We start from the raw sequence: 20,293 nt of genomic DNA, 5'->3' as shown, positions 1-20,293 counted from the left end.
TGACCATTGCCTGCAGGTAGGCAGGGGCTGTCCCTTTTGCTGCTGGTAGGCAAGCACCAGGATCTTGAATCTGATGCGAGCTGCTATCGGGAGCCAGTGCATGTCCAAAAGACATGTCATGGTTAATAATGATCGACAATGCTCATTCCTGTGTTACAGACAATCGATCATGTCGGATCCTAGATTCCATTAAGAATACCCAAAATGCTAATTCACCATGCCCTCAAGTTAAGATAAATCGGCTTGCGAGTTTACGCTCAGGCCAATAGTTGAAGCTGATGACTCTCTCTACGTCTCATTAACAATGTGAACATTAGACTCTGTGATAACCTGGTCATGATTATATCATATACGTTTAACAGAAAAGATGTATCAAGAGAGAGTGTCAACAAAATCAACAAGAGTATTGATTGAACGAGAGTATCAACAAAATAACCAATGTAACATTTTCAAAGCAACATCATTCCCGACAAAGAACAAGGTGTGAGATACAGATATATTATATATTGTAGTGCCGAGAGACGGGAGTCGTAGGCGGCGTATCAAATGTCAAAGCTAAACGTTTATTGAATGACATGAACGAGTCTCAACCACACACTTCAAGCAGTAACTATAACTGACCAAACAACTTGGGTACCACGCACTTAACTGTCCGTGCGGAACAATACACCCAACCCATAGTTCTGTGGGTGAATTATGTCAACCCACCACACAAGCCCCCCCAGAATTCACCCATAGTCAAAATCCCTGTGTCGGGGAGGGACGACGATCCGACCCCGGCGGGTGCGGGACGCAGGGGCAGGGGCAGCCGGGGCAAGGGCAGGGGCAGGGACAGCCGGGGCCGGGGCAGGGGGAACCGGGGCAGGGGCAGGGGCAGCCGGCGCAGCTGAAGGCACCGCGACCGGGGGCGGGGGGTGGGGCATGGGGGGGCGGCCACGGCGTGGGGGCTGAGCCAGTTCCAATGGCCGGGAAACGTCCACGTGAGCGGACTTGATCCTATCAATGGAGACCGTCTCGTGTCTACCACCAACGTCCACCACCAGGTTCTTGTCCCCGTGTTGTAGGACCTTGAACGGGCCATCGTAAGGGGGGCGTAGGGGGCCGCGGTGGGCGTTGTGGCGAATGAAGACAAAGTCTGACGAGCGCAGCTCGGTGGGGACCCGGAAAGCAGGGGTACCGTGCTGTGAAGTGGGGACGGGTGCGAACACCTCAGCGGCCTCCAGCAGGGAGGAGCGCTGCCTGGCTGCAGACCAGGGGACAGTGGCATCCGGGATGAAATCCCCGGGGACTCGTAGGGTTTGGCCGTATACGAGTTCGGCAGACGAGGACTGCAAGTCCTCTTTGGGGGCACATCTGAGGCCGAGCATGACCCACGGAAGTTTGTCCACCCAGTTGCCGTCCGTCAAACTCTCGCGTAGGGCCGCCTTCATTGAGCGGTGAAACCGCTCGCACAAACCGTTAGCCTGGGGGTGATAGGCAGTAGTGCGGTGCAGCTTTACCCCCAAACCACTAGCTACAGCGTTCCACAGTTCCGAGGTAAACTGCGAGCCACGGTCAGAGGACAGGTCAGATGGGGTCCCAAAGCGTGCGACCCACGTGCCGATGAACACACGGGCCACGTCGGAAGACGCCGTCGAGGAGAGGGGAACGGCTTCGGGCCAGCGGGTCGTCCTGTCCACCATGGTGAAAAGGTAGGTGAAGCCGTGAGAGGCGGGCAGTGGTCCCACAAGGTCGACGTTGACGTGGTCGAACCTCCTCTCAGGAACAGTGAAGGGCTCAAAAGGGGCTCTGGTATGGCGGTGTACTTTGGCGCGTTGACAGGCCACGCACGTGTCGACCCAGCCCCTTACCTCCTTCTTGAGTCCCTGCCATACGAACTTCTCAGAAACTAATTTCACGGATGGTTTCCTGCCGGGGTGGGAGAGGTTGTGTACAGCCTCAAAAACGGGCCGGCGCCAGTTCACAGGGACTAGCGGCCGCGGCTGGCCCGTAGAGAAGTCGCACAGCAGTTTTGCGCCTGAGTCACCGACTGCGACCCCGTGGTCGGAGGCCTGGTCCGCACTCATGCGGAGGTAGTCGAGACCCAGTTGAACGGCCCCGACGACCGCTCTGGAGAGACAGTCCGCAACCACGTTGGACTTGCCAGCGATGTGTTGGATGTCTGTGGTGTACTCAGATATGTACGAGAGCTGGCGTTGCTGGCGGGCAGACCAAGGCTCGGCCACCTTGGACATGGAGAACGTCAACCACACACTTCAAGCAGTAACTATAACTGACCAAACAACTTGGGTACCACGCACTTAACTGTCCGTGCGGAACAATACTCCCAACCCATAGTTCTGTGAGTGAATTATGTCAACCCACCACAATATATAAACTCCTCAAAAAAAGTTCGGAAACGTTATTTCGGTCAATTATTCCTCCCCTCTAATAATGCCAATTGGTATTGTATTGTATATCGTTGGAAAGCCTGATTAGTCACCTTTACAACGAGGTACAACTTGTAAGGATCATGCATTCGTGGAATGAGCAACACAGCTAAACGTGTGGGTAGCGGCCCAAAAAAATGTGCCATATTGCAATATTCTCCCTCCACAGGCAAAACAGAACTTGTCATCATTGAAGGCAATCTCAATGCAGTGAGATATCGGAATGATATTCTGGAGCCAGTGGCGATCCCATATCTCCAGAATCTGGTACCTAACTCCATCCTCCAGGATGACAATGCTCTCCCCCACAGAGCCAGGATCATCACAGAGTACCTCCAGCATTTGGGAGTGGAGGATGAATCAGGCTTTCCAACGATATAAAATACAATACCAATTGGTATTATTAAAGGGGAGGAATAATCGCCCGAAATAACGTTTCCGAACATTTTTTGAGGAGTTTATATATATATATGCTATATATATATTATAGACAAAAGTATTGGCACATCAGCCTTGCTTTTAACGTGTATAATGATTTGCACTTCAATGAACCTGACGGACATCCTGAAGAAGTCACACAATCGCCGTCGAGTCCTTTTGCGATTGTGATGTGGAAATCTCACCCTGGCCATTCCTTTGCGATTATAAACGCCCAAAATCTCTCTACCAAAGTCATTTACTGTGTGTTTACATCTACGTTTTAAGTCTCTGTCAGCTGCAAACCAGGCGACGTTTCTGCTGCCTCTTCTCTGAAAAACAAGAAAAAAACAGGTTGGTAAATGCGTTGATAAGAAAAGATTCTAGTTGTATACATGAATATAATGAATAATCATGATTGTTTCAAAGATGTTCAAATGGTTGACATACGTATGATTTCCTCTGTCTTGACAATGTCCTGTTTCTTGCACAGCACGTGAGATCTACAACAAACGTAACTACAGAGATTACTACAATACATTTGAATAAATGACTAAATGACAATGAAATAACTGTATACGTGCATGAACATAATAATGACATCTATAATCATAATAATAATAATAATAATAATATCTGTTACAATATACTGAATTCATTCTCAGAATTTGAAGTTTCCATGCAAGTTGTCCTCTCTCACTTATGTCTACAATTTCACTCAATTGTACTGTAAAAACAGCCTTTAAAAAGAATAATCGAAAGTCAGCAATAAGAACATTCCAGATAATTATGTAAGTATATTTGAACCAAACACTTACCATAAAAGACTCTTTCTCTTTTTTTCTCTTCTCTGTCTCTGAAAATGTACAGAAATCAGACTTATTAAACATATTGGGGGTTGTGCGCAAGTATCAAGAGAAAAAAACAGAAACACATACTACTACATACAACTAATCTTGTATTTCTTTCCCTGCAACATGGTGATTAGTTAAAAAGGGTTAAGTAAGCAATCTCAAAGTGTATTCCATGTGAATAAATGAACGTCTTAAGAGAAGAATAAGAGACACATTAATACAACAAGATATTAAGGACTAACCATGTCTGAAGTGGACACATAGTCGTGCAATAATGATCGTAAAGATCAAGAATAGTGGCACAATTAGAATTAGATGACTCCTTGGTGGTGGTGGTGGCGGAGGATTTTTACAGACAACATCTTTTTTAAGGTTTCCATCTTCAGCTTTCACCTGTCCTTTTACTGCACAACTGGAAGAAACAAATACAAATAAAAACAAAAAAGGTTGTTCAATAGTGGGTAGGGTTAGCCTGTGTTTTCATATGCAGCAGTGAACACTAAATAACTAATATGTCACGTCAAGACTACTGGGACCATTCTAAAACAGTGCCACGCTGTGAAATAATTGTGAACCATCCCTTTAAAGGAGGCAATCTGGGATTGGTACACCATGAGCTTAGTTCAACTGTCTTACCCCACCAGTACCCAAAATATAAGCTTGTTTTACTCAATTGTTTGTTAACAACAATTAACAATATTGTTAAAAGGCACAAGCCATCCGGTTTTGCTTGATAATAATACTGGTAGTGATGTTAGTCATTCATGGAGCTATTTGGGAAAGTAACGCCAGATACAGTGGCTATCAACAGTCAACACACCTCTTCACCTTTTCCACATTTTGTTGTGTTATAGACTCAATTTAAATTTCCTAATCTACACAGTGTGTAATTGATTCCGATGCAAATCAGAGACCCTATAAAACAAAGATATTGATTCCAAAATGACATTAATTATTATCCTTGCATTAAGATGGACTCAATTCAACTTATTGAGTGATTTGTTGATGACATTTTTAGCTTTTTAGCTCATTTTAAGAGTGTCATAACAAAGGGTGTGAAGACTTATGCACATGAGATATTTCTGTGTTTCAATCAAACTTGTTTTCACTTTGTCATTCTGGGGTATTGTGTGTGAATGACAAATTGTATTTATTTAATCAATTTTAAATTTAGTCTATTACACAACTAAATGTGGAAAAAGTGAAGGGGTGTGTTGACTTTCGATAGCCACTGTATAGCTAGGAAGCAATTCTAAATCAAAAATAAAATGTGTCAAAAGGGTGTTTGCTCAGTAAAAAAAAATATGTGGAGAAGGGGGTTATAGCTAGATATATATTATAGAGAGATATAGATAGATATATAACCCCCTTCTCCATTTTTGTTTTACTGAGCAAATAACCTTTTGACACATTTATTTTGATATATATATATATATATATATATATGTTACGGTTCATGTGGGAAAATGGTACATGTGGGAAAAGTAGGGTTAGGGTTAGGTGCTAGGGTGCTACGGTTAAGGTTAGGGTTAGGGGTAGGGTTAGGGTTAGGGTTAGGGTTAGGGGTAGGGTTAGACATGCCAGCATGTACCAAGTGGACGTAGCACCTAACCCTAATCCTAGTTTTCCCACATGTACCGTATTTCCACATGTACCGTAACATATATATATATATATATATATATATACCTTGAATCATTGTGCAATAACATTGTGCAGCACCAGATTCAACAGAATGTTTGAATCCCAGATTGCCCCTTTAAGGACCTTTAATATAGATCTTGTGTTTCGTTAGGGTTGTCTCAAAACAAGCAAGTAAGATGAACAAACAAACAGTGACCTACTCAGTCCAGGCAGTGCAGTGAACACCCTGTTGGGAGTAGTAGCCGTGCTGACAGTCCTCACACACGCTATCTGTTCTCTTTGTTCCTAGAAGATGAGCACCAATTCTCTTTTAACAATTAACGTTTTGGTAACTGAAAGTAATAACAAGAGTTAAGGATACCGGTTTCTCAAAGACAATGTAGACTTAGGCCCAATCCCATTTCTTATTTTTACCTCTACCCCTCTTTTTCCATCCGGAACAGAGTTACAAGGGGTATTTGTTGAAATCTTTGAAATAATATAGGACAACCCTTCAAGACCTTGAGACGTCATCAGCAGTATCATAGATACTGATATTAGAGGAGCGGTAACAACCCTGCTCCTACCCTACCAGTCTGATATTAGAGGAGAGGTAACAACCCTGCTCCTACCCTGCCAGTCTGATATTAGAGGAGTGGTAACAACCCTGCTCCTACCCTGCCAGTCTGCACTGATATTAAAGAGTGGTAAGAACCCTGCTCCTACCCTGCCAGTCTGATATTAGAGGAGAGGTAACAACCCTGCTCCTACCCTGCCAGTCTGCACTGATATTAGAGGAGTGGTAACAACCCTGCTCCTACCCTGCCAGTCTGCACTGATATTAGAGGAGTGGTAACAACCCTGCTCCTACCCTGCCAGTCTGCACTGATATTAGAGGAGTGGTAACAACCCTGCTCCTACCCTGCCAGTCTGATATTAGAGGAGCGGTAACAACCCTGCTCCTACCCTGCCAGTCTGACATTAGAGAAGAGGTAACAACCCTGCTCCTACCCTGCCAGTCTGATATTAGAGGAGTGGTAACAACCCTGCTCCTACCCTGCCAGTCTGACATTAGAGAAGAGGTAACAACCCTGCTCCTACCCTGCCAGTCTGATATTAGAGGAGTGGTAACAACCCTGCTCCTACCCTGCCAGTCTGATATTAGAGGAGAGGTAACAACCCTGCTCCTACCCTGCCAGTCTGCACTGATATTAAAGAGTGGTAAGAACCCTGCTCCTACCCTGCCAGTCTGATATTAGAGGAGTGGTAACAACCCTGCTCCTACCCTGCCAGTCTGCACTGATATTAGAGGAGTGGTAACAACCCTGCTCCTACCCTGCCAGTCTGCACTGATATTAGAGGAGTGGTAACAACCCTGCTCCTACCCTGCCAGTCTGATATTAGAGGAGCGGTAACAACCCTGCTCCTACCCTGCCAGTCTGACATTAGAGAAGAGGTAACAACCCTGCTCCTACCCTGCCAGTCTGATATTAGAGGAGTGGTAACAACCCTGCTCCTACCCTGCCAGTCTGATATTAGAGGAGAGGTAACAACCCTGCTCCTACCCTGCCAGTCTGATATTAGAGGAGTGGTAACAACCCTGCTCCTACCCTGCCAGTCTGCACTGATATTAAAGAGTGGTAAGAACCCTGCTCCTACCCTGCCAGTCTGCACTGATATTAAAGAGTGGTAACAACCCTGCTCCTACCCTGCCAGTCTGATATTAGAGGAGTGGTAACAACCCTGCTCCTACCCTGCCAGTCTGCACTGATATTAGAGGAGAGGTAACAACCCTGCTCCTACCCTGCCAGTCTGATATTAGAGGAGCGGTAACAACCCTGCTCCTACCCTGCCAGTCTGCACTGATATTAGAGGAGTGGTAACAACCCTGCTCCTACCCTGCCAGTCTGCACTGATATTAGAGGAGTGGTAACAACCCTGCTCCTACCCTGCCAGTCTGATATTAGAGGAGAGGTAACAACCCTGCTCCTACCCTGCCAGTCTGACATTAGAGGAGAGGTAACAACCCTGCTCCTACCCTGCCAGTCTGATATTAGAGGAGTGGTAACAACCCTGCTCCTACCCTGCCAGTCTGCACCGATATTAGAACAGCGGTAACAAATGCAACAACTTCGCTGCTGGACATTTCGGGTGCTATACGCCATAAAAGGGTGGAAATGCGACATGGAAATAAGTCAAAATGCGGGACTGTCATGCACAAATCAGCCTTAAAACAATGTTGTAACGTTGTAGCTAGCTCGAGACATCAGCATACTAGTGAATTTTTGTTATGCTTTAATGTAATAAAAATAAGGTCTATAATATATTGAACCGACATTAAACTAAGACAATACAATGGTTATCGTAATTTTTTTATCTTTATTAACTAAGAAAATAGTTCCATTTATGGGTTTCTTTTGTTGCTCGTTGATTAATCGTAAGGCATTCTGGGAGATTTCTCATAACACGAGAAAAAAACTCAGTTTGGAGGGCCATGTAGCCCTACCACTTGGCCCTACCCCTCTATCCCAACAAGAATCAGGACACCCTACCCTACTCATGAAGCAGAAAATTGAGGGGTAGGGCTAAGTGGTAGGGGCAAGGAGTGGATTGGGATTGGGCCTTAAACAGTTTTAAAAACAGTTTTAAAAACACATACATGTGTATTTGAATGAAGATCCCAAAATATCATATCACAAAACACAAGACCACCAATCATAATCTCTATCAAATGAAGACAATTAAAATAACAAATATTATATGATTTGAAGCTTACCTGGTTCTTTAGTTTGCTGGCCAGTTGTGCAGTCTGTATGTTTCAGTGCAAAACTACACACAGAGTCTGCATTTTGACAATAGTATCCATCTTTAACATCACAGACTGTGTTATGCACGGCTGTGCACTCGGTGTGGATTATCAGACCTTGTTCTGAAACAAAACATCAGGGTTCAGGAGGTTTGCTTTACCTGAACCACAGGTCTTACCTGAACCACAGGTCTTACCTGAACCACAGGTCTTACCTGAACCACAGGTCTTACCTGAACCACAGGTCTTACCTGAACCACAGGTCTTACCTGAACCACAGGTCTTACCTGAACCACAGATCTTACCTGAACCACAGATCTTACCTGAACCACAGGTCTTACCTGAACCACAGGTCTTACCTGAACCACAGATCTTACCTGAACCACAGATCTTGCAGGGGACGCACTTGGTAAGGCCGTTGGGTTTGTTCATGAAGGTTCCACTCAGGCAAGGTCTGCAGGAGGTGCTGGAGTCAAATTGGCAATGTCTGCTAACAACCATGCCTACCCACACAGACACACACAGTATTACATTTACATGACAAACCAATCAGGACATGACATCTATTCAATAGAACAGTTTCCCTAAAGTTGGACACTTCAATATGTCCTTGACCTTGATAGTAGTATAATAGTTTATGAGCCAGAGAGTCTTCCATAGGAGACTATGTAGCTCAATGACTTGATTGCATGTAGGCATGTGTGTGTATACCAAAAGACGTGCATTTCTCATTGTTACCCGTCATTATGAATGTAAGTGGCCTCTATAGTGAATTCAAATCAATAGTGTGCATTAAAAAACATATCAAGCCTAGAGTAATTACAAGATCAGGAATGATTCCAGGATTATTTTTTTTATCTAATGTTAAGAGTGTAAGAGCGCAAAAGGTCTGAATACTTCTGTAAATTAAGTATTTCTGTATTCCTATTTTAATAATGTGCAGACATTTCTAAAAACATGTTTTCGCACAATATGGGTATTGTGTATGTACTGATGGCTAAACTTTTTAATGTAACCCATTTTAAATTGTGTCTATAACACAACAAAATGTGGGAAAAGTGAAGGGGTCTGAATACTTTCCGAAGCCACTGTATTCTCCTTGATTATAATGACTATGACTTCCCAATATCTCAATAAAGGCAGAACAACTGTCTTTGTTGATGATGAGGGGAAATCACATTTAAAGTTTTGTTCAAATATCTGGAGTAAAACTTAAACCTACCAACAAGTAAAGGCTATGAAGCATGAGCAAACCCTCATACAAAGAACCAGAGAGAACAGCATGGTGGTTACAAGTCTCATAGGCTACACCACTTCCCCAATTTAACAAGACGCTGTTGCTTAGATTTTAGGTACGTTTGTTGTCGGCATGAGTTGATTTGTTTTTATTCAATTCATCAGTCACATTACTAAACATGAAGAGGAGCTATTCTGTCACATTACTAAAGCTGAAGAGGAGCTATTCTGTCACATTACTAAACCTGAAGAGGATATTCTGTCACATTATCTCTTTGTCTTTCTCTCTCTATTAGAATGTAACATTTGTCTATGCCTTGTAATAGTTTAAGTAAGTATACAGTATTATTAAAGCCTAATGTGATTCATTCTATTTGACCTTTCTTGCACTAAATCAGCACATAGTGATAATTACATTGGAGTAAGATATCAATATTAGATATGCTTCACTTTTACCAAAATATCGCCAAATGTCTCAGCCAAGCCTTTGTGTGGATCTTCTATATCTATATCTCAGTGTGATGTGTGTGTATATATATATATATATATATATATATATAAGAGATATATATATATATCTTTCCTCACACTTTCTACACACTCCCAAATAATATCGAGGTGTATCTTACCGGGGGAACACATTGGACAGCATTCACCATCTATGCTATACTCCGCTCGACCACATGCATCATTGGGTTGGCATTTCTGCTGCAACAGTAATATTGCAAATATCTGCAGATTTTTGTTAAATAAATAAAAAAGAAGAAAAGAAAAAGAAACACTGTTAGTTGTTGTCTGCATCTGCAGTACATGTGACCGGAAACACACATTTCAAACAAACAAACACATTATGACTTACCATCCACGTAACACGTTTCATTATGCAGTCAACCTTGCAATCTCACTGGATAGATACTACAGGAGTGGTCAAATGCTGTCCCAAGGAATTCAGGTATGAAATGTGCATCGTTAATGACCTCAACATCCTCGGGAGGGCTAAGAAGGGAAAAGGATAACAGATAGTTACAGTCATGTCAAAACCTTTGTCTTTTTCAACATATTTAACATATAACAACATTTACTTTCCAACTTTAGCCTTCTTATTGTTTCCTGTTTATGTTGTCCCCTTTTTTGTTTTTAATCATTGATGTTTTGAATTGCACTTTTCTTTTTTTAATATAAAGCACCCTGTGCATCCGTGCTAGGAAGGGCGCTATATAAATAAAGTTTTACTTACTTACTTACTTATAGACATTTGATCTTCATTTTAAGAATACTGAGAGATGGAGGTAATATGACTAAACAAATACAACTGAAAAAATATATATTTTAAACATGATTTGTAAAATCAAGATGGAAGTCTCCATCAATCCTAAAATGTAATCAGAGACCTACAGGTAGCTCTTGCCACAGTTGATGCATCTACATGCATCTACCGTCAGAAAGAGACTGCAGAGACTGTTTGATTTTCATGGGAGGTGTGCAAGGATTTGTTAGGTGTGCAAGGATTTCATTGATTTCCAAATGAACCTTTTCCTACCACACTTTTCCCTTACAGTCAACTTTCCATGGATATGCAGACGAGCTGAAGGCCGCTATCAAGAGGGTGGGACTCTGATAAATAGAGATAAGAAACCTGGTCAGTTTTGTGTTATCTATACAGGTTGGGCTTCCCCAACACCTGAGCAGTACCACAGGCTGATTACCTCCATGCCACGCCGCGCCGCATTCATGCAGGGATTTGTGCAAAAGGAGCCCAGACCAAGTATTGAGTGCATAAATGAACATACTTTGCAACGAAAATGAGGTTTAGAATACAGGGACGGAGTATTTTCCACACTTTCACTTTCATTTTGACTCACACTCAGGAATAAAAAGTCTAACTTCTAACGCAGTTTTACACTATCTCCGTTTCTGGGGTAGGCTAATGGGGAAAGCGAAATAATGATCAGTAGTCAACTTGATTAAGGTGCGATTAAGTTTGACAGTCAACTGCATTATTATCATGTCAGTGTTACAGCAAGAATGACCACTGTCCGCTTAACCATGAAGTGCCTTTTTGACAATAACATGCATTAACACATATACGCTTGGGAAGCCTAGAAAGATTTAATTATTAAGATTGAATTATCAAAACTGACTCGCATTTATTCATGTTAATAATTGTTTGTTAATTGTTTCAAAGTTGTATAAAAAGTAGAAATACTTAAGTAATATATAGAAAACAAATGTACCATCCCGGAAAATGGCGCGTCTCTTTGCGGAAGTTCAAGTTCAAGGCTTGTTCTACCGACTGTTCCTCGGTATCCCAGAATGCATTTGCACTTGTTGTTTTAGCAGTAAAGTTGCTACAGCAAGCACAATACAACCCAACTTGTTCCGTCTACTTGTGTTGTAGTAAATAAGCTTGGGATTCTCTGTAGCCTATTCCATTATTCTCTCCCTGTCTCACTCCAATACTCTACTATTGTTCATTACAGTACAAGGAATACGTGACCAAACTAATCTGTAACCAAAAATATTAGTCTACTTAAAGAAAACCTATTATGCTCTTCTTCCACACATTAATGTAGGTCTCTATTAACATGTCATTTAAGGTTTTTGCTGAAAATACCACTCAGATTTTAATCTAAAGGCATTCTAGCATGCCTTTGTTTCTGTCCTTTTCTCAGCGGGCTGTTTCAAGGGTCGGGAAATCATCAGACGTTTTTTGAGGATTTTCTGTGTGGCAGAAAACACAGTTCCCATGGGGAATAGAATTAAAAACCAAATATCCTGGTGTTCCCCACAAAACAAGATATCCAAAACCATTTACATGGAAACGATCGGAATTTGAATATGGAGGAGGGATTGGCGGAGGGATGAACACGGCGGGGGAAATGTTCAACACAGCACCCGATTTAATACAATGGATGTCAATACACACCAACTCACTTTGACACTCCCAATGTGACTAAGGCCGAGAGGCACATTTTAATGGCTTGTTGAATATCTTGTTTCGGCCACAAAAAACCTGACCGAATTGCTTTATTTGTGACATGGTCTCGTCATTTGGGCCGCAAGTCAACAACCAATCAAAATGTTCAGACTTTTATTTTGAAACAGAGAAATACATTTCACCATTGTTGAAAATCACAACACAAACTCGCTAGTCAAGCCAAAATACTGCAATGCAATGGATTGGGTGAGTAATCCACACTGCTACCTAGTTAACTATAAAGGCCAATGCACACAGCGTGCAATTTTGTCGCACAGCGAATTCAATTCCATTGTTTTGAATGAGACAATGCACACGGCGTGCGATGCGATATTGTCGCACAACAACATTCGATTCTCCATTCACACCCACACACTTCGGTGGTGTGAATTGAGAATCGAATGTTGTCATGCGACAAAATCGCACGCCGTGTGCATTGGCCTTAATACTACTTTACATTGGTAGCAGGCTCACAAAACAAGCTGGGTTAGTTGCAGTGTCATTGATTTTCAACAACGCTGAAATGTATTTAAATTTCTCGGATGCCGACTTGCGGACCAATTGACCAGACCGTGTCACATTTCAGTTTCTGTGTTTGTAGGGTGATCAGAGACCCAAATGTACAGCACAAGCACTGAAAAAGCGAGTTTTCATAATATGGGACCTTAAAAGATGCTCCACAGAAGTTTAGTACAATTTCAGCCACTTCTTCTAAAATTAGCACTCACAAACCTAAAAAGGGTCCCCTAAATAGACATCCAGTTAAATACTAGAAGAAATAACCTGATTGGTCAGACAGGGTCACCCCTACCCACATCCAAAGCTTATTTTGAAAACGTTTGTTGGCCTTAAACTGAGGACTGTGTGGTCTAACAAGATTATTAATCCATTAACATCATTATCTCATTCACCAAACTGACAACACTTAAGACACAATTTGATGTAAAGAATTAGTAACAAAAGTTATGTAATGCATCTTTAACATGTCATTTGAATTATTATAAATATTGAAATATGGCCATAAAATAAACCATGGAATCCAGCAAATACAAATGAAAACAAACTCAAGTTTCTGTTTGAATTTAAAGGAGCAATCTGAGATTCAAAACAACCGCAAAGCAGTTTCCCCGCCACTTATTTAAACGAGGAAAAGGAGCTGGAGAAATGGAACAACTCTCAGATTCATAGACAGAGCTATGGATGCAAGGACTGACCATCCATGAGATCAAAATTATAGTTTTAACCATGTTTTGAAGCTATACATTGTTTACAATGACATCGTTTACAAACTGGAGTAAAACATGTTAATATTCTGGCTTCTGTTAAGTAAGACAGTTGAACTAAACTCATGAGGCATTTCTAAGTTATATTCTTCAAGAATCAACGGCAATATTTAATTCATTTAAAAATCTAAAATGTATTTGGGTTGCTGCTTGCTGGCATTTCAGTATTCAACATTAACATAGAATGCCAGACGGAAACCATGTACCTTGTCAAACACTAAATATTGTATGGAACCAAGCATTGTATATTGACCAACATTTAAAGACATTGCATTCCTTTAATCTCAGCCCATAAGGCCATATTCACAAGGGACCGCCTTGAGAAAATATTGCTTCAGTGAGGACACACGTTTTCATCAAACAATGTAAACAGAAGCATCTTGCAATACAATATGGAACACACCGACTGAAATGAAACAGAAACGTGTACAGATACAGCATATCACATGAAAATGTAACCCCCCGTAGTCCATTACAATATTTTACCTAAGGCATTACTGTGCATTTCATATTTAACCAATTGGGAACAGTAGAGTTACGTCCTAGATACTCATGTTAATCCCTTCTAATGAGGTTAGTGGTGATGAAGAAAGCCACGACTCCACTGATAAGACCCCAGTGTAGCCACCTAACACCCCCCCCCCCCCCCCTTTAGAGGAACTAAAAGTCTCTTCTACAGGCATTCCCAGAATAACAACTAGCATGAAGCTCCAGTGACGTCCTTAATGGAAGATCCAAGCCTCTTCCCCTGTATTCTTCAAAGACTGGCAGCTGTAGAGAATGTCCATATCTTCTATGAAGCATGGTCTAAGAAGCCTTCTGCGCCCTCTCTTCTACATACAACTGCATCTACACACACACACACAAACAGGTCATGTTACACAGCTTGCAAACATTTAAAGAAGGTTTAACTCATCCAGTGCCACGGTGAGTAAAGTTAGCACAGATGGTCAACACTAGAGTGCCATGGGTGACTGGATTCACCAGAAATGCATAAATCACTTTGTAGGTAATCAAAGTATTGTTGCTAGGTACCACATGAGACATTATTCTTTGGGAGTTAGTTTGCGAGTTAAAGCAGTGGCCGACTAAATCTCCCCAGATCTGTGTGTGGTTTTAGCTAACTCCTATTACTTGTTATGCCAAAAAGACTTACTAGTACATCTATATGCTATGAAATTCCATACGTCACTAATTACAGAATGTAAACAAACCTGTCATTTTTGGAGAAAGGCATCAGTGTTATGATTGTTCAGCACGTTAGCCAATTAACAGTAAATTACAGTAAATTACTCAATTGACCTGCTAGCTTAGTAAACCTTGGGCCAAATCAGAATCTACCGTGTTTACTTTTTGTTAGCTAGAGCTTCTATGCGTCGAGATTCTGCAGTTTATGACGCATGGACTTTCAAAGCGTATTGGAAGAAACTGAAGCATTTCACGGGTGGTGAAATATGTTGTAATCTACGCACAAAAAAACCTGTTGATCCATGTTGTTGATCTATGCTTACTTTGACAATGTCTGACGTCATGGTCTTCAAGGGGATGAGTCTGGGCTCCTGCATGTGGACTTCCTGCTCATCGGCAACTATCCATGGAAAATCCTGGAGAGGAACAGAATGATAGACATACAGTTTAACTGGTTTAGTGCAGAGGGTGAATGGAATTCCTCAAATTGTCAACCAACCGAAGGCCAAATGCCATGCTTTGCCATAACTACTAGGCTGGGCTCTGCTAAACTACCGGCAATCTCTCTGTGGCGTGTGTGCACATGCGTAGTGGCTGGGATTTCTTCAAGATAAAGTTCTGCACGTGCAACGGTTAAAACAACGGTGCATTCGTTCAGTAAACACACACATTCCAAACCGAAAGACCCATACCGAAAATTTTTGGTACGAACACGTGTACCGTTACACCCCTAGTATTAACGGGCCCAAAGTGTGCCAAAAAAGCATTGCCCACACCATTACACCAACTGAATGGATGAGAAGGTGTACAGGTGTTCCTAATAAAGTGTTCAGTGAGTGTATATGAAAACAAAACACAACAGTATCACAATGTATTGCAATCGCCAGGTTTAAGAAGGTGGATGCATAGTAAATGAAGCCTGACCTTGATGACCTGAACTTTCTCCATGTTCCTGGTGGCCGCCTCCCTGGTGTGGACCAGCACTGTAAATGTACATCCTGCAGAAGAGAGAAGTGGAGGCATCAGCTAGACAATATCTGTGCTACAGTTGTGTGGTCAATGCTCCCCCATCTTTCGAGACGCTGACACTGATGGTATCATGTCTTAAGGGCAGACAATTCTCTTTTCATCTGCCTGCATTACCTAGGTACACTACTCCTCTTCTAACCCCATTGAAATCTGCACACACGACTCATGCTTAGCGGAAAACATGTATTGATATCAAAGGGAGATTCATCTGAAAATTCAAGCTACGTAGGGCGAAGTAAAACATTTGACGCTTCGTAAGAGACGAAATCAGTCACAAATCAAAAAAATTGCACATCTTGACTGAGTAGCCATACAACTGCTTTTATAGGATACCTGGAGGGTTGTTGTCCAGGACTGCATCACATACGCTGATCTTCAGAATGACAGCCCTCAGGAGCTGTTCAACGTGTGACAGCAATGTATCAGAGCTGTGGAACCAAGAGGCTGGGAGTTATCAACATGTTGAAGGTGAAAAATAAAAACAAAAATAAAAACATAATAGAGCTTGGTGTTCTGCTTACCTGATGGACAGAAGAGGAGGCTGGGAAATCTCAAAGACAAATCTCTCCACTGGATGGTGCTCTTTATCCATGATGACCACCACTACCTTCTCAGCATCATTCTAAGAGCGCAACAAGAGGCTTATTAGTAGATTATTATGATTATTATTAGTAGAGAGTCATTTATAGTAAGTAGGTAAGTAGCCTAATACCAATCCAAGGCCCTGTTGTCCATGTACTAAAAGATGTCTAGCATGGTATGACATCTCTCCAAGGCCCTGTGTTGTCTATGTACTAAAATGAAATCTGTCTATCAAGTCTTCTGCTTGCAGACTGTCCTTTGGTTACAGTGCACTGGAGCAACCCTTATACTGCCTCACCTTTTCAATGAGTGGCTTTACACAGTGAAGAGTATCCTGGATGTACTGGTTCAGCTCTGGATGACATGACATCTTCATCATAATGCAACAAAAAGAGACAAAGACGACATGCTTATCTGCCAATTATGTAATAGAGTCGTATTGACAATGCGCAGCTGCTATGATATGACATTGGTGATGTAGTTATCCTTACCTGCACAGGTACATTGTATTTCTTCCTCTTCTGGAATATTCCAGATGGGTAAACCTCTCGGACATAGAGGATGAGATGAATCGCTACTTCCAAGAACTCACACATAATGTCGGCTACCACTGTAAAAGCACATACATGTATTAAAACATACCGTTATAAAAAGCTACAGTCGTAAATGTAGACTTGCCGGATAGCTAGCTAATTACCTAGCCAGGTACCTTACCTTGTCCAAAATTAAGGTCCTGTCTGGTAAGAGTTGTCATTTTCTAATCGTCGAGGGAGAAAACTAAAGGAATAACGTGTTATAGCGCAGTGTAACCTGTCAACGTCGATAAGAACATGTCACTGTTAACTGGCTGTAGCCGACAGCCAGAGAAAGCGCCGACAACGAGGTGATGATGACAGTTTTAAAAATCATAGAGATCTAATCAAAGCTACATTCAATGGGAGTTCTTCTCATAGATCTGTGGATAGCTATGGTTCTTCTTCCCTCGTTTATTTGTTTGTTTACATGCGTATGCTATTGTCGCGATGTGATGACGTTGAAAGTGTGCGTCGCAGATCTATTGGTCGATGTCATCGATAAACAGGCATAGAAATGGATAACAGATCAGAATGGAACTGTCTAGTCAGCAAGACAAACATTTCCATTTTAAAAAGAAAGCAACACTTTAACACTTAAAATAAAAACGATGAGCTTTGGATTCCAGTCAGTATTGCGTATTCCAATGCAATGTAAATACATCATCAATTTAAATTAAAATCAATCAAATGCCCCCTTTCTCTAGGTAAATATATTGCATCAAGTCATTTTTTTTAATTTAACTTTTATTTTAGCAGGGAGTCCCATTGAGACCAAGGTCTCTTTTAGAAAGGGAGCCCTGTTACACACAGTTTACAACCCTACATAATACACACATGCACAATCACAACCTCATAAAACACAATCAAGAAAAACAAACACACCAGAGCAAACAACTGAAATGTTCTCTGTAGATTGTTCCAGCAGTGAGGTGCACCACAACTAAAAGCTAATTTACCCAATTTGGTGGAGACCCAAGGAACCTCAAGAGTTAACCAACTCTGAGAATAGGTCATTGATGTTCTTGAATTTCAATAATGAGGTGAGGTAATCTGGGAGTTTATGTAATAATGAGGTAAGATGGGAGTTTATATAATAATGAGGTAAGCTAGTAATAATGCGGTAAACTGGGAGTTTATGCAGTAATAATGAGGTAAGATGGGAGTTTATATAATAATGAGGTAAGCTAGTAATAATGAGGTAAACTGGGAGTTTATGCAGTAATAATGAGGTAAGATGGGAGTTTATATAATAATGAGGTAAGCTAGTAATAATGAGGTAAACTGGGAGTTTATGCAGTAAGGCTTTAAAAAGGGAGTAATGATGAGATCTACGGACAAGGTCCAGCCAACCTGAGAAAGTATGAAATGTTGAGTATTAATTAACCTGTGATAAAGCGAATGGCGCTATGGTAGATGGCATACAAAGGTTTAAGAGTGGTGATATAGGCAAGACTGTAATTGCTTGTCCTTTGCATTTCATGCAGTTATCACACAAGAACTAAACTTATCACCTGGAATGAGAGACCAACACAGCACTTCTGAATGTGAATAGTGCTTTATCATTGGACAGAGCCATATACCTAGGCCTACTAAGGTAAACTGGTTTATGACAATGACACACACTGACCTCAATGAATCATTGAACTATGTTCAAGGCCAGATATAAGGAGCAGGAAGCATGCTTCCTCCTCACAGTCTGTCTTCAGCCCTCCAATGTGCATATCCGTGAGTAGTACACCATCTCATCATTTTCAGGTTAATTTGGATGAACCTAAGAAATAATTCCAAACAAATGATGTTTTTTATCCTTTGAGCAAGCTGACTGAATGTTCTCTGTCCTCCTCGTGCATATCTCTTTACAGATGTTCTATGTTTTTGAGTAAAACTTGGCCTAATTTAAGTACTTAATCCAATTACATCTCATAAACATAGTATCAGGCAGTTTATTTATTGGCTTTTGGGGATGATTCATTGTACGATGTGGCCTACAATGAGGCAAAACCTTCTGTCATGCTTTAAGGTCATGTTCATTCTGACATTGCGTAACTGAACCTTTATCTCAGCAGGTCGATGAAGGTAGTCAGTGGTGTTTGCAGTGAAAAAGTCTCTCAGTAGAATGACGTCTAACGTGGATCCCAACACTGCTGGTGTGCAATACAACCGCTGGAACGAGGACAACGTCAACCTCAACGTAGCGGCGTCACAGGGGTACGCTTTGAGGAAAACATATGTGTGAATCTGAATCTATAATAATAATCAAAATAATAATCAGAATAATGCATTTATTTTTGAAAGGGTCTACAACAGGGTGTGCACTGGCAGTGTGGGGATAGCTGTGAAGGTGGCAGGAGCGTTGGCTGCACTGGTGTCTGTTTACATCATTGGATATGTCACTGGATATTACGTCCACAGATGCTGACTACTGGGGCCACATGTTCTGAATGGAGAGAAATTCAACCCATGGATGGGCAATATTGACTCTCTCTCCACCTTCGAATCCTGCCTGAAAACCCATATTTTTAAACTGGCGTTTTTAAAAAAAACTGATTGTTGTTTTTAAGTCTTTTGTTTTGTTTTGTTTTTGTTTGCTTGAATCTGTTTGAACTTGGTCTGTTGCTTGTTTTTATTATTATTATTATTATTATTATTATATACAATAACAACAACATTTGGTTTGAATGACCATAAGTCCTATTTGTATGATCCTTAACATGTATGGAAAAAATACAGCAAAGCTGTTGGACAGTTGGAATTCTGTTTTGTCATTTGCAACCTTTGAAGCTGTGTGATCCCCTTGGACTCCACAATAACCTTCACAATGTGAAAAGTCCGAAAACCTCTTTATGTTTCTGTCTCTTCCTGTGTTTTCATGTATATGCTTTTCAGGCTAGTTATATGGATTGGTATCTATTTTCACTACTATTCTTTTTATGATTGTATAGTAGGACAAGGCCATTTAATGGCCCACATTTGATACATGGCCACTGGCAATCAATTATAGACAAAAAGCCACGAGTCTGTGGTATCCCAGTAAGACAGGTATCAACTATATGCTCTTGAAAAAAAACTGTTCCAGCTGGTCAATATGTAGACATGTTTTCAAAAGAAGTACCATGACACCATTACATTACACAACGTAAACTTTAATAGTGAGTATTTTCAGTATTTTCTCATCAGTAATCTGCAAACACAAATATTGATTGCATCATCCTGCATATCCAATACTCTCTCAAGTGCATACTTGATCCTTGGAAAATCAAGTAAGCACTTGAGAGACAATGCGCCACAATCTAC

General features: G+C 41.4%; 2 protein-coding genes and 1 long non-coding RNA gene across 4 annotated transcripts; 1 reads left to right on the top strand and 2 right to left on the bottom strand.

Annotated features, from left to right (window-relative positions):
- Positions 1 to 8,515: 8,515 nt before the first annotated feature.
- Positions 8,516 to 10,346, bottom strand: LOC308161293. The gene is made up of 3 exons (XR_013937523.1): positions 10,225 to 10,346; positions 9,995 to 10,097; positions 8,516 to 8,632 (listed from the first exon to the last, which is right to left on the bottom strand). It is a non-coding gene; the product is annotated as an uncharacterized lncRNA (long non-coding RNA).
- A 3,950-nt stretch (positions 10,347 to 14,296) lies between these two features.
- Positions 14,297 to 17,432, bottom strand: mad2l2 (mitotic arrest deficient 2 like 2). Its single transcript, XM_080535404.1, has 8 exons — positions 17,139 to 17,432; positions 16,916 to 17,034; positions 16,723 to 16,794; positions 16,364 to 16,464; positions 16,176 to 16,270; positions 15,738 to 15,811; positions 15,137 to 15,229; positions 14,297 to 14,474 (listed from the first exon to the last, which is right to left on the bottom strand). Exons 1-8 carry the CDS (start codon positions 17,176 to 17,178, stop codon positions 14,433 to 14,435), a joined length of 636 nt encoding a protein of 211 aa, XP_080391530.1. The 5' UTR covers positions 17,179 to 17,432; the 3' UTR covers positions 14,297 to 14,432.
- A 1,226-nt stretch (positions 17,433 to 18,658) lies between these two features.
- Positions 18,659 to 19,619, top strand: smim1 (small integral membrane protein 1). Of its 2 annotated transcripts, XM_080533812.1 has the most exons (3): positions 18,659 to 18,724; positions 19,063 to 19,231; positions 19,295 to 19,619. In XM_080533812.1, the coding sequence occupies exons 2-3, from the start codon at positions 19,116 to 19,118 to the stop codon at positions 19,416 to 19,418; spliced, it is 240 nt and encodes a 79-aa protein (XP_080389938.1). In that variant the 5' UTR covers positions 18,659 to 18,724; positions 19,063 to 19,115; the 3' UTR covers positions 19,419 to 19,619. The 2 variants fall into 2 exon arrangements, 1 of the variants encoding a protein (XP_080389938.1); XR_013937496.1 differs by lacking the exon at positions 18,659 to 18,724 and having other exon boundaries at positions 19,068 to 19,207; positions 19,295 to 19,431.
- Positions 19,620 to 20,293: the final 674 nt, after the last annotated feature.

Source organism: Nansenia antarctica (assembly GCF_963989245.1).
Source record: "Nansenia antarctica genome assembly, chromosome: 6".
Taxonomy (NCBI): domain Eukaryota; kingdom Metazoa; phylum Chordata; class Actinopteri; order Argentiniformes; family Microstomatidae; genus Nansenia; species Nansenia antarctica.
Note: the sequence above shows the minus strand (reverse complement) of the source record. Positions and strands in the feature narration are given on the sequence as shown.